The sequence below is a fragment of the Mya arenaria genome, chromosome 9 (genome assembly GCF_026914265.1).
Source record: "Mya arenaria isolate MELC-2E11 chromosome 9, ASM2691426v1".
Lineage (NCBI taxonomy): Eukaryota > Metazoa > Mollusca > Bivalvia > Myida > Myidae > Mya > Mya arenaria.
This window is the reverse complement of record NC_069130.1, coordinates 1714391-1728362: the sequence shown is the minus strand read 5'-3', so window position 1 is coordinate 1728362 and position 13972 is coordinate 1714391. Positions and strand designations below refer to the sequence as shown.

At 34.4% G+C, this 13972-nt stretch overlaps 1 protein-coding gene across 2 annotated transcripts in view; it reads right to left on the bottom strand.

The window, feature by feature from the left end:
- Nucleotides 1–1673: 1673 nt before the first annotated feature.
- LOC128246651 (guanylate-binding protein 3-like) overlaps nt 1674–13972 on the bottom strand; it is a 32205-nt gene continuing 19906 nt past the window's right edge. For both annotated transcript variants that reach the window (XM_052964952.1, XM_052964951.1), the window contains exons 12-16: nt 13448–13544; nt 9558–9832; nt 8939–9163; nt 7398–7494; nt 1674–3826 (exon numbers count right to left, since the gene is read on the bottom strand). In XM_052964952.1, the coding sequence (XP_052820912.1) occupies nt 3444–3826; nt 7398–7494; nt 8939–9163; nt 9558–9832; nt 13448–13544 (1077 nt within the window). In that variant the 3' untranslated portion in view covers nt 1674–3443. The remainder of the gene's footprint in view (nt 3827–7397; nt 7495–8938; nt 9164–9557; nt 9833–13447; nt 13545–13972) is intronic.

Below are 13972 nucleotides of genomic sequence, written 5' to 3'. Positions count from 1 at the left end.
AATGTTTTCTGTTTAAATTAAGCGATATTAATCATTATTTTCCAAATCAGACTTTGAATGATGCTTACATTACACTGTTTGTAATGGTTAAAAATCGTTAGTATGTACAAACGAAAATAAATGGTTTGATGCAACGCAGTTTCATTAATGTTTATTTTAATGAAGTACGAACTAACAATCTTCATGGTTTTAGTGGTCTACAATATATTGTGTAAACTATGCCATAATTGGGCCATACAGTATCTATCGATACATCCGCCTATGATCAATAACGGCTGACTGCTGATTCACTAGCATAAATGTCTACAAAAAATGTGATGGAACAAATGAAAACTACTTCCTTCTCGTACTGCCTGGAAAATATTTACAATGTGTACCGCTAAATGTTTATTGCCGATATATTTTACATTCCAAATGTATCGCCACCAAAGTTTAATATGAGTGCCACAAGTGAGTGGAGAGCTTTATTCTTTCAGGAGAAAGTAAAGTTTGGTATTTACGTATAATACGAAAGTGTGACGCATTTTGTTCAATTCGCGTCTACGATCTTAACCACATGTTTTTTTAAAAACACGCCAAAGAATTATGGAATCACCACAATGAAAATTGGGCTACCTCCCCGATAGCTTAGCGGTAGTGCGTTCGATTGAGATACGAAAGGTCGTAGGTTCAAACGCCGCCCGCTTCAAACGTCCTCAACATTTGATTCTAGTAGCTCCCTTGCCTAGCAATCGGGAAGTACTAGGAAAATAATGAACTCAGTACTGGTTAAATCCAGGAAAGCTGTATCCCATGTATCGCTGCTTTATACCGATCACTTTAAAGAACCCAGAGGTCTCATCACAAAGAGCTAAGGTTAACAGTCACTTCAATATCTTGTCATTTAATATGGTATTAAAGTTCAATATAAGTGGTGATTGCTTCACGGCGGGATCATAACGCACATATGGGAGCGGGCAGGCATCGCAAACAAAGTAAAAAAAATCAAGCAAAAGCACGAAGAACTTGATGGCTCTTAATCTTTCAACCTAGTAAAAGTTATAAATCTTTTGAATGAATAAATTTATTGGTTTTTGGCAATGCATCTAGGCATTCAACTAAGATCGAGTATTGTCAAATGTTGTTGTGGAAAAGGTGTTCGAAGAACAAAATTGATATAGCGTTTCAAAACTGTGCACATGATCAACAATGAATTGCTATAGCTTTAAACATAAGAAAGAATGTCAAAATGTCTCAGCCTTGGTCATACGAAGACAACATTTAAATTTGGTTCAAAACTATACACATTGATATGGACATAGCGGTTTCAGAAAAGAAAAGTTTTATATAAATCTATAGGCAAACCCGGGGAGGGGTCAGTTTTAACCCATGGGGGAAAATTTGAACAAACTTGATAGAGGGCGACTTCATAATTTTACACAAAAAATATCAAAGGTCTTGGTATTTTCTTTCAGTTCATGTGGCAGCCAAAAATTGTATGAAATTCCTTTCTTTAAACAATTTTGAAAGGGCACCATCCAAGGAACATAAGGTGGACATGTCGTTTGTAGCATTTGTTGACAGACGAACGACGGACGCTTGTCGCCGGCGGGTCGGCGATGGGAACAGCTCATGCTGAGCACTTCGATCTCAGGTGAGCTTTTAATCGACATTTGGTTTAAAGGACAAAACTATTCAATCTTTTACAAGCATAACATGTGCATTTTATTGCAGGCAAGTTCAGTAGTTTAAAAAGTTTACAATGTTTTAAAAGAAGATGTTTTAAAAATATAGCTCGAAAAACATTTACAGGATATTGGAATGGGGTAACGTTCCAAAATGATTGACAATATCCCGTCAAAAATGTATTGTAACTTTGTGTTTCTCGCTTTGATTTTGAGAAAGAAAAATCACACTTTAGAAACTATGAAGTAAATTTTGAAACTTTTTTCATATTTTCGTTCAATCTTTCTTATCTGAAAATATAGTTAAATCACAAGACGTTATTGATTCGATAGTCTGAAGCCTTTTGACAAAAAACATAAAGACGAATTCATATCGCCGTTAGTGTTTTCCGAGTTTTGTTTCTGTAGATTTTTACATAAATATTGGTTTTCTTTGGGAAACGTTCAAAAGTAAAATAATTCAAAGAAAGCATATGCTAAGAAAACTGACTGTTTGAACTGCTCGCAGATTCGACCCAATATTGATTAAACATTTAAATTTCTGCTTATATATAATTACATTACCAATGTCATAAACTATACATATATACCAAAAGCCGAACATTAATAACACAATGTGTACCACATCAATTTCAGACAACTGTATTTTAAGCCTGAAAACATTACACAACATTTTTCGTGGTAAATAGTAACAATTTGCAAACTTATCTGTTACAATTGATAACATAAGATTAATAACAATAGCATTCTTTCACATTCTCCAAATACCACACATGTATTAGTACAAATATTAACATAAAGATGCTTCATGCTAAAAGGATTCTGTTTATATTCAATACTAGGACAAAAATCATAGCCCGATATTTGGGACCAATAGCATGATATAGGTTAAATCATTGGCCTAATATTTTAAACGACTGTCTTGTTAAAATATTATCAAAAAGCTTTCGAAAATGCTTAATGGCTAATATAGATTTATTAAGAATAAGTTAACAACTTAATTTCAGGTTGTGTCACAGACAATCATGGACTAACCAGTAGCCCCATTTATATTAAAAGCATATGCTGTTTCAAACAAAAGTTATATGGGTTATGTTATTGTTGTCATTTTCAGACTGTTTCTGCACAATTGACTCATGATTTGCAAATATTCTGCAAATAGTTGTTGATTGTTTTATTTGTAATGAAGATCCAATAATAGCAATTATCCCCTTTAAGAAAAAAATACTTATTAATAAATAGGATAAACATTATTTAACTTGACTCGTTCACCGTCTTCTACCTATATTACATGGAAATGAATGAAGTTGACTTTCTGGCGTCTTTACAAGTAAGTTTTTATTGAACTACAAAGATTGTAGGATCCTTAAGAAACTACACTGTACTCCAATATTTTGGAGGGATTAAAATAGTTTTAAAATTTGTTCAGTGGTGGTTCGTTTGGTTAGAAGATTTATTTTCAGATTGTTCATTTATATACTTCCAAAGTTTCTTCGGTAACTTTTTAAACTAATTAACTAGTTTGTATTCTCTCTGCTCATTTGTATATTTTGTAGCTTATTTCTAAAACATAGTGTTTATCCCGTGTATAAAGCTCTCTTTCCCGTCGTATATTTGCATATTGCCAACACTTTACTTTAATTGAAAACAAAAAACAAAAACATAAATGAACTCAGTTTCACGTTTTGCAAACATAATAGTATCAAAAATGAATTACGTGATATTCACGTCTTGCTGGTCAGCAATTTTCACACTGGATTTGTCATATAACGTGGTTTATCAAATGTTACAAATTGCATTCCAAACCCTTGAAAAAATATTCTTCTCTTTTCTTTCCTTGTTCATCTTCTTTAATTTCTTTATTTTGTCCCTTAAACGCTGAATCGTATTTTCATACTCGCTAGCTCGATCTTCTTTTTGCTTTGCTTTTTTTTGATCACGTGCTTTGTTTTGGTGTTCCTTATCTGATTCACTTTCCATTCCCTTTTCCTGTAACATTTTAACATGGTGTTCATGTTCCTTTTCAAGCCTTTCGCGTTCTGCATTCAGCTCCTTTTGTTGCTCCTCTAGCTCATTCTTTTGTTTATCTAAAGCCGTTTGATTTGCTTCCGCCATTTCGACCTTCATTCGTTCAATTGAATTTGAATATTCCATTCTCTCTCCTGTTAAAATAAACCATTTGTTAATGATGATGATGATGATGATGATGATGATGATGATGATGATGATGATGATGATGATGATGATGATGATGTTGATAATGATTACGAAGAAAATAGTGTTGTTGTTGACGATGATGATGATGATGATGATGATGATGATGATGATGATGATGATGATGATGATGATGATGATGATGATGATGATGATGATGAGGAAGGGAATAATGGGAAATATTCACAAGGACTCACAGAAATACTAAGCTGGAAGAGCAATAGAAAGTACTGAACACAAAGCTGTATTCAAAGCTGGGTTACTTTGGGACAAAAGCATTGGATGATCGAACCAGCAAAGTCTAAGTATAGTCTAACTGTAGTGAAAATGAAAAAGAAGGACTACACCAAATATATTTTGCGCTGATTTCTCCACGCAATTACACGCTTCGACACTAAACCAATGGTAAACGCGATTGATATAATAGCCAAGCTAAAGACTGGCCGGTTCTTTACTTAAAATTACTTTACCAATTCGTACTTGCAGTAACCCTTAGAAAAGAAATCCAGTCTTATGAGAGCGTTAACCATTCAGTTTTTTTTAAAGAATTTGTCAGCTTGCTTAGCAGAAAGAAGTTACTCTGCCGAGGCGAAAATACACCAATAGCTATTTCGACGGCTCCTCCGTTGTACAAACAATTTTATATAAGAGCATTGCGTTCTGTGTTGAAAGCAACCTCCTAGGCAATAAGTAGCGGTACTGGTCAACGAAACATAATGAAGCACAGATAGCTTGAACAACCGACATTGTGGTTCTGAGCCGCTTCATATATCACGGGTAACTGTGCCTCCGGAATAGACGGTATTAATATGAACATGTATAAATACACAATAGACATTGTTGAAACATACCTATTAGATCTGTTTAACACAATTTATGACCGTGGAGTGTTTCCGCCCGAATGGAGTAGAAATATAGTTACCCCTATACACAAAAAGGATCAAAAAAGGAGTGTAATAACTATAGAGCTATAACACTATCAAACAGCCTCAGTAAAATATTTGTGAATATTTTGACGAAGAGACTGACATGCTGGTGTGAAATCAATGAAGTTATTGACGAGTCGCAGGCAGGCTTTAGAAAAAAATACTCAACGGTTGACAATATTTTTAATTTAAAATCGGTGATACAGAAATACTTATCCAAAAAGGGCGGTCGTTTCTATGTATTTTACGTCGACTTTCTTAAAGCATTTGATGGTTGCTTACACAATAGACTATGGCAGTCAATGCACAGATCGGGAATTCGTTGAAAATTTATAAGTATTTTTAAATCAATGTATGGGCAACTTGAATCGTGTATAAAACTCTCTTGTGAATTAACTGAGTACTTCCTATGTGAAATAGGGACCAAACAAGGATGCATCTCGTCGCCCGGAATATTTTCACTGTTAATGAATGATCTCATAAACGTACTCAAAGAACATTCAGCAAATGGAATCTACGTCACGGAGGAGACGGGAAATTTGTATGCGTTTATGTTTGCGGATAATGTTGCTAGTTTCGCAGATACAGCCCGTAATCTACAAGCTCAAATTAACCTTATCGATAGGTTCTGTGACAGCACAGGTATGAACATTAATACGGACAAATCAAAAGTAATGGTTTTCCGAAACGGGGGCACGTTGAGGCATTATGAAAGATGGTGGTTCAGGGAAATACAACTTGAAGTTGTGTCATCATATAAGTACCTCGGCTCATTTTTGACACCTAAATTAAGATGGACTATGACAACCGATCATCTTTCAAAACAGGCAACGAAAGCAATTTCAGTTATATTCCGCTACCAAAATCATTTTGGTCATTTTCATATTAAAGATGCGTTTAAACTATTCCACTCTACGGTAACGCCAATTTTATGTTACTCATCAGAAATTTGGGGATACAAATACTGCCAGAACATAGAAAAAGTGCATTATAACTTCTGTAAGAAACTGTGTGGGCCGATAGAACAGTTTCAAACTTTTTTGCTTTGAGCGAGTGTGGTAGACTACCAATGCTGACAATTTATCTTCCAAAATGTGTTAGATATTGGATCAAAATTATGAACATGACCAGTAATAGATATCCACGTCAGTGTTACATTATCCTTTTGAATACGGATAATGCTGGTCGTAGTAGTTGGGCAACACCCATTAAAAATATCATATTTGAACACGGCTTTGGATACGCATGGATAGCGCAAGATGTTGGCCTACCAAACATATTCATGAAAATGTTCACGAACAGGTTGAAAGACTGTTCCCTACAGAACTTGTATGCAAATATTGAGTCGTCACCAAAAGCTGAACATTATAAACACTATAAAACTCTTCTTGACCCAGAGCGTTATTTGTCAATAGACCTAACATATCCTTGGAAAAAAATGTTTTGCAAACTTAAGATGCTTAGGTCATACGCTTATGATAGAAAAAGGAAGACACTTGAATATTGCACGGGAAATCCGATTCTGTCCATTATGCTCGAGTACTGGTTACAATGTAATAGAAGATGAGTACCACTTTCTTCTGGTCTGTCCTTCTTACAATGGTTTACGACGTGAACTGTTCCGGACTACCTGGCTCATTCATTCAAGCTTTCAATTGTTCAATAATATAATGTGCACTGATGCCACTAGTGAGATATTCTCGCTAACTAAATTCGTGTATAAAGCATTCGATTTGAGAAAGCAACTGATTTTACACAGATAATTTATTGTACAACTACTAATACATGAAATAGAACTATCTATATGTATATATATGTGTGTGTGTGTGTGTGTGTGTGTTTGTGTGTGTGTGTGTGTGTGTGTGTGTGTGTGTGTGTGTGTGTGTGGTTATATGTTTACATATATTTATATATGACCATTACTTTGATATGCTTGATTTGTGCTACAACATAAAACATGTTTTGTAAATATCCAATATAGTTCATATTTGACGTACTAAATACTACAATTTGTTACATGTATTCTGGGATGGTGGCCTTATATTACAATAAACACAATGTTATGTTATGTTATGTTAGGTAAGAATACGTGAATCTGAGCAAAAGTGGCCAGGAGACACTCGGGTCTTTTGGCATCGGTGGTTGCACTCGAGAATGAAAGTTTGGTCGTAAGATAAAGTTTAGGCTTGACTTTGTTATTATTGATAAATGATTGGTCAAGTGTAAAGTTGTATGCATATAACTAATATAACCCCAGTAAATTCGAGTCACTGTGATTTCGTGTTTCATTGACCTTTATAAGAAGAAAGTCGCATGATTTATTGATAAAGCTTAAAAAAGAATCGCCGAATGGTTGCCAGAAATTGAAATAGAATTGCACATCATATCATTTCAATAGTTAGCTTCATACAAGGTAAGGAAACACATTTATATAGAGGTTTAAACAACACTTACATAGTTATACGCATCTTATATTAAAAAAAACACTATACTACTGCCGACGAGTTATATAAAACAAAACTCTGGAAACAGTCTCTTACTAAAATCATTGAAACATCGCGTTCAAACTTTACGCTTTAATCAGGGGGCTTACTTTGTTTTTCTTCTTCAGAAAGTGCATCGTCTTTTTCAAGAATTCGGTTCTCCGCCTCACCAAGCCAGTCGGCAACAACACTCCAGGGAAATACTATCTGAAATTAAAACGATAAAATGGGATGATAAGTTCTATTACTTTGAAACCGTTTAATTGTTAATAGTAACATGATTTTTTACGAATGTGCATGTGCATTCAAGCCCTTCAAGTAAATGATTAATGTGCCTAAATCGATTGTTTTATTACTTGAAACGACTTTGTCTATTGTGGGTAATCTATCTTAAGTGGTAAAACACTCAAGAAGTCCAAAGTATAATATAAAAATATCCAATTTACAGATTTTCACCTTCTCTGACTGATGCTGCCATACGGGCAGTTTTTAGTAACATGTCGATGTTAAATGTGGACAAAATGGACTTGTTCTTATATCTGACGTTTGTCTCGAATATGGAATATAAATCTAGGACTAGCGTCTTTGATAAGCGTTTTGCAAGTGTTTTATTTGTATGTTCATCATTGTTAAATAACTTGTTAAGGTAATACATATTATTTGTATTAATGAAATATTAACCTTAGAAAAGTAACAAACGATCACCTCAACAAGATTACACGGCTACATCAAAATAATTCGAAAATATACCACGACACTTACATAAATGACGCAATACCATTGGTCCGGAACTGATCACGCGATGACCCTATATTTTTCCATATTGTTTCACTAATCTTTATAGCGTACCGAATTGGCGTCTATTTTACCGATTCCGATGTATAAATTATACATTGTCAGCGTCTTGATTAATTCATAGAGCATGTCGACGTGACATTCACTTTACGAGGTTAGTATGTGACCCGATATGGGATATACGGGACGCAGGAAGCCATATGATTTCATTGACCCCGTAAATCAAAAATATGGTCACCTTCTAACTGAGTAACTTATAATGTCTGTTTACGTTGCTGACAATGTAAACAATCGCGTCTGTATGTAAATAAGAGGTTATTTTGAGTGTATTTTCATTATATCATTTTCCAGAAACCATTTTTTTGATAATGCTGTCAAGATATGTATCAATAAATTAAAAAAAACCCATATCGATAATGAGTTTATATGTACTTTTGTAAAAGGCATTTTCTGCTGATATTAAAGAAACATTTTGGGACCATCCGATATATCCTTACGATGAAAAGAGCGCATGAGGATTGTCTTATCATATCATACAATTGTAAGTGAATAACCCCTTTATCGCGATGTGCTTGCGTAAACTCCTCTGTGACGAATGTTCAATGGTATGGTATTTCTCAAACGATTGCAATGCACACACTTTAACCATGTTCGCTTTTAATTGGGAACAATTAATTATACTTTGGCAAACCAATGTAAAACGTTTGCTCTTTTGTATACCTTTGCATTTTTAAGACACATGTGTAAGGGTGGTTTAGTGGTTTTGAAAGTACACATTCATCAGAAACGCAAAATGGATTGTTATCTTAGCAACATCTTTCTTTTCTTTTTTTCTCGGTTAACCTTAAATTATTACCTCTCTGTGCTCATAATCTCGAAGAGCTTGCTCATACTCTTGCTTGACTATGTCGACGTCTCGTTTGAAGTTCTTATAACCACCAAGGACTTCAAAAGTCTGGTTCTGCAATTCTGTTTTCAAATCGTTGAGGGACTTTAAACTTGAAAGTTTATTTGTACAATGCTTTCCTATTTCTTCGTCGTTTTCACCTTGCTTTTTATGCCCGATCAATTCCATTTCAATCTATGGATCAGATTAATTACATAGGTAATTAATAGTACAATAAAAATACGGAGACAAACACAGTAGTCAAATAATGTCTGCACAAGCTATGTTTAGGATTGTTTCAAGGAACATGGTTAGAGCCCTAAATAACATGGGCGAGAGAAATACAACGTACAAACAAGCAAGACAGATAACACATGCATCAATCATGTCATAACTATAAAAAACACGTCTTAGATGCCACTCTTCTCATTTTGCGAATCATAACCTAGATACAGGACCTTGTCTCAGCCTGCCCTAAAGTCTAATTAAACTCCTGCTGAAGTATATGTATATCAATTCAAACGATCACTCTTTCGATACAAATAATGAATTATTGCAAGAGTCTCTTAAGTATGAGTGTCCTACAAACCTCGGCATATTTTTCAACAGCATTGGCAACATCTTCGACAGCATTTTCACGCATATATTTAAGTGCACACCACCGGGCTTCCGTAAGATGCTTATTAAACTTCGTTGCTGGAATAGGCAACAATATATCATCCATGCGTGATTGAAAAATCTCCAGGCATTCCTTTTTCACTCTTTCATTTTCCAGTTTAGCAACTGCTGTAAATGCATCGTCAACATCAGGCACAGCTCCTTTTGAAAGATCGTTCACATACTGTTTGGTTAGCGATGCGAACACTGAAAAATGATTTTATAAATTTCATATTTAGTTAGTGTAATCAAAAAAGTATTATATTAATTCGGAAAGAAGTGACAAGCATGTATAAGCTTTAGCATCTTCCATTTTCCACAGTAAGTTAGCATACTTTCCGTTTTTTGGGACTGTTCACGTACAACTGTTCAACGCATTCTAGCAACCGCCCACGGGGTACTATATTTTGAAAATTGTTTTACGATAATGAACTATTTTGTTAACAGCCACCAACGCTCACATATAAGCATCTTTAGGCTATTCATAGAATCTGATAATTATAATAAAGTTTAAGTTTGAGAATATATGAAATTCAATATAATTAATTAAAACAAAGACTAACAATCTAATATTTGTAATACGTTCAAAACGTTTAATTTTTAAATTAAAAAAGTAATAAAATACATCCATATGATGATATGTATGTCAAATTCATAAGTTAATATCAAAATTATAGGGGAATAATCAATTATTAACATGTGTGCATATTGTGCTCTCTTTTGCCTAAGTCTGTTACTACCGCTGAAAACAAACAAAATAAGCCCATTTGTACACAGAACGATCATTACCAAGCCGATATCGTTTGAAAATTAGTAAATTACAGCATAAACGAATACATAAGGATTTATGATTTACACGCCATAAGCCCAAACGAAAAACATATCGCAAACAAGGAACGGTACAATGCGACGAAACTAGGTTTTCAATTATTGTGAACCGCCGTTGAGCGATTTACGTGCAACAACAAAAAGATGGTCAGTTTCCTCTTACTTTATTGTTATCAATTCATGCACACTCACTTGAGTTTAACTTAATGGGAAGCAGCATCAACAATTGTCATTTGGCCAGTTTGCAGCTGATGAGTATTTGCTCAAGCTCACGCTCGCTTCTTTCCACCATTGGCATGCTAGTGTTGATTTTCGTATTGCAGATATTGTTAATACAGTTCCAGAAGCAACTCTCCTGTTTTCTGGTTTTCAGACTGTTCATGTAGCCGTTTAGAACTGGAGTCTTACCTCCTTTGCTATTTTCTATGAACCATATATTTACTAGCGCGTTTGCCATTTAATGTGGGTTAAGAATGCAGATGGTGGTGTGTAAGCTTATTTATACTCGCACTCGGGCCTTGCCCATTTGGCTAGTGCTCAGATAAGATTGCTAGTATTTTTAATTATTTTAGCATAGTGCACATACAGAATGTAATCCTGGTTAGAGCTACCCTGGTTCTTAAACGTTCACCAGTGTAGTGCACTGTCACACACGACCCTCATTTAACGTCCTTCCCGGACAACCCCTGAGTTGCTAGTCAAGTATGTTTCCTAGTAGTATCGAGTGCGAGCTTGAACAAATACTCATCAGCTGCAAACTGGCGAAATGACATAATGACGTTAGAGTGTGTATGAATCGATAACTATAAAGTAAGAGGGTATTAACTTTTTTCATACTATGTTAAACAATGACTTACAGTTAGTGACCTGTTTTCTTAGTTTTCAGCTGTTTTGTTATAAGAAATGTTAATTTCGTTAATCAGGACTCATCAGTATTGTTTTCTGATAATTTTCAATCAGTTCTGAATTATTGTTGTGACAATTTGTATTTTATCAATACACAACTAAAGAAACTCTTTTTAAATTTATATATATGCTATTGTTGGTGGAATTCTGTGCTGTTGGTCAATGTGTATTCTTTGTGATTGTTTTGTTTTTGTGTTCTATGTCTTTTGCGTTTACCCTGTGCCATTAAACGGGGTTTATGTTTAAACCTTTGGCTACTGAGCTTGTTTCTGTAGTTTTCACATAAGTAATGCATTGAAAACAAATAACATATTCTACAATAAGTTTTATTTAAAACGAAATGAAACGAGATATCTGTAATAAATTACAGTTAAGTAATATACTGTAGTAGAAGTTTTTGTGTGCAGTTTATTCATTGTTAAACATTATAGAGAATACAGGTAAGTTTGAGGTGCGAAGAGATAATTGGTGATAATTTGTAAGTGAGAAAATTAACGTTTGGAAAAGTGGGATCAAACCATTTCACTCTACTAATGTCAAGTCATAAGAAGCGAGTGTGGTAGACTACCAATGCTGACAATTTATCTTCCAAAATGTGTTAGATATTGGATCAAAATTATGAACATGACCAGTAATAGATATCCACGTCAGTGTTACATTATCCTTTTGAATACGGATAATGCTGGTCGTAGTAGTTGGGCAACACCCATTAAAAATATCATATTTGAACACGGCTTTGGATACGCATGGATAGCGCAAGATGTTGGCCTACCAAACATATTCATGAAAATGTTCACGAACAGGTTGAAAGACTGTTCCCTACAGAACTTGTATGCAAATATTGAGTCGTCACCAAAAGCTGAACATTATAAACACTATAAAACTCTTCTTGACCCAGAGCGTTATTTGTCAATAGACCTAACATATCCTTGGAAAAAAATGTTTTGCAAACTTAAGATGCTTAGGTCATACGCTTATGATAGAAAAAGGAAGACACTTGAATATTGCACGGGAAATCCGATTCTGTCCATTATGCTCGAGTACTGGTTACAATGTAATAGAAGATGAGTACCACTTTCTTCTGGTCTGTCCTTCTTACAATGGTTTACGACGTGAACTGTTCCGGACTACCTGGCTCATTCATTCAAGCTTTCAATTGTTCAATAATATAATGTGCACTGATGCCACTAGTGAGATATTCTCGCTAACTAAATTCGTGTATAAAGCATTCGATTTGAGAAAGCAACTGATTTTACACAGATAATTTATTGTACAACTACTAATACATGAAATAGAACTATCTATATGTATATATATATGTGTGTGTGTGTGTGTGTGTGTGTTTGTGTGTGTGTGTGTGTGTGTGTGTGTGTGTGTGTGTGGTTATATGTTTACATATATTTATATATGACCATTACTTTGATATGCTTGATTTGTGCTACAACATAAAACATGTTTTGTAAATATCCAATATAGTTCATATTTGACGTACTAAATACTACAATTTGTTACATGTATTCTGGGATGGTGGCCTTATATTACAATAAACACAATGTTATGTTATGTTATGTTAGGTAAGAATACGTGAATCTGAGCAAAAGTGGCCAGGAGACACTCGGGTCTTTTGGCATCGGTGGTTGCACTCGAGAATGAAAGTTTGGTCGTAAGATAAAGTTTAGGCTTGACTTTGTTATTATTGATAAATGATTGGTCAAGTGTAAAGTTGTATGCATATAACTAATATAACCCCAGTAAATTCGAGTCACTGTGATTTCGTGTTTCATTGACCTTTATAAGAAGAAAGTCGCATGATTTATTGATAAAGCTTAAAAAAGAATCGCCGAATGGTTGCCAGAAATTGAAATAGAATTGCACATCATATCATTTCAATAGTTAGCTTCATACAAGGTAAGGAAACACATTTATATAGAGGTTTAAACAACACTTACATAGTTATACGCATCTTATATTAAAAAAAACACTATACTACTGCCGACGAGTTATATAAAACAAAACTCTGGAAACAGTCTCTTACTAAAATCATTGAAACATCGCGTTCAAACTTTACGCTTTAATCAGGGGGCTTACTTTGTTTTTCTTCTTCAGAAAGTGCATCGTCTTTTTCAAGAATTCGGTTCTCCGCCTCACCAAGCCAGTCGGCAACAACACTCCAGGGAAATACTATCTGAAATTAAAACGATAAAATGGGATGATAAGTTCTATTACTTTGAAACCGTTTAATTGTTAATAGTAACATGATTTTTTACGAATGTGCATGTGCATTCAAGCCCTTCAAGTAAATGATTAATGTGCCTAAATCGATTGTTTTATTACTTGAAACGACTTTGTCTATTGTGGGTAATCTATCTTAAGTGGTAAAACACTCAAGAAGTCCAAAGTATAATATAAAAATATCCAATTTACAGATTTTCACCTTCTCTGACTGATGCTGCCATACGGGCAGTTTTTAGTAACATGTCGATGTTAAATGTGGACAAAATGGACTTGTTCTTATATCTGACGTTTGTCTCGAATATGGAATATAAATCTAGGACTAGCGTCTTTGATAAGCGTTTTGCAAGTGTTTTATTTGTATGTTCATCATTGTTAAAT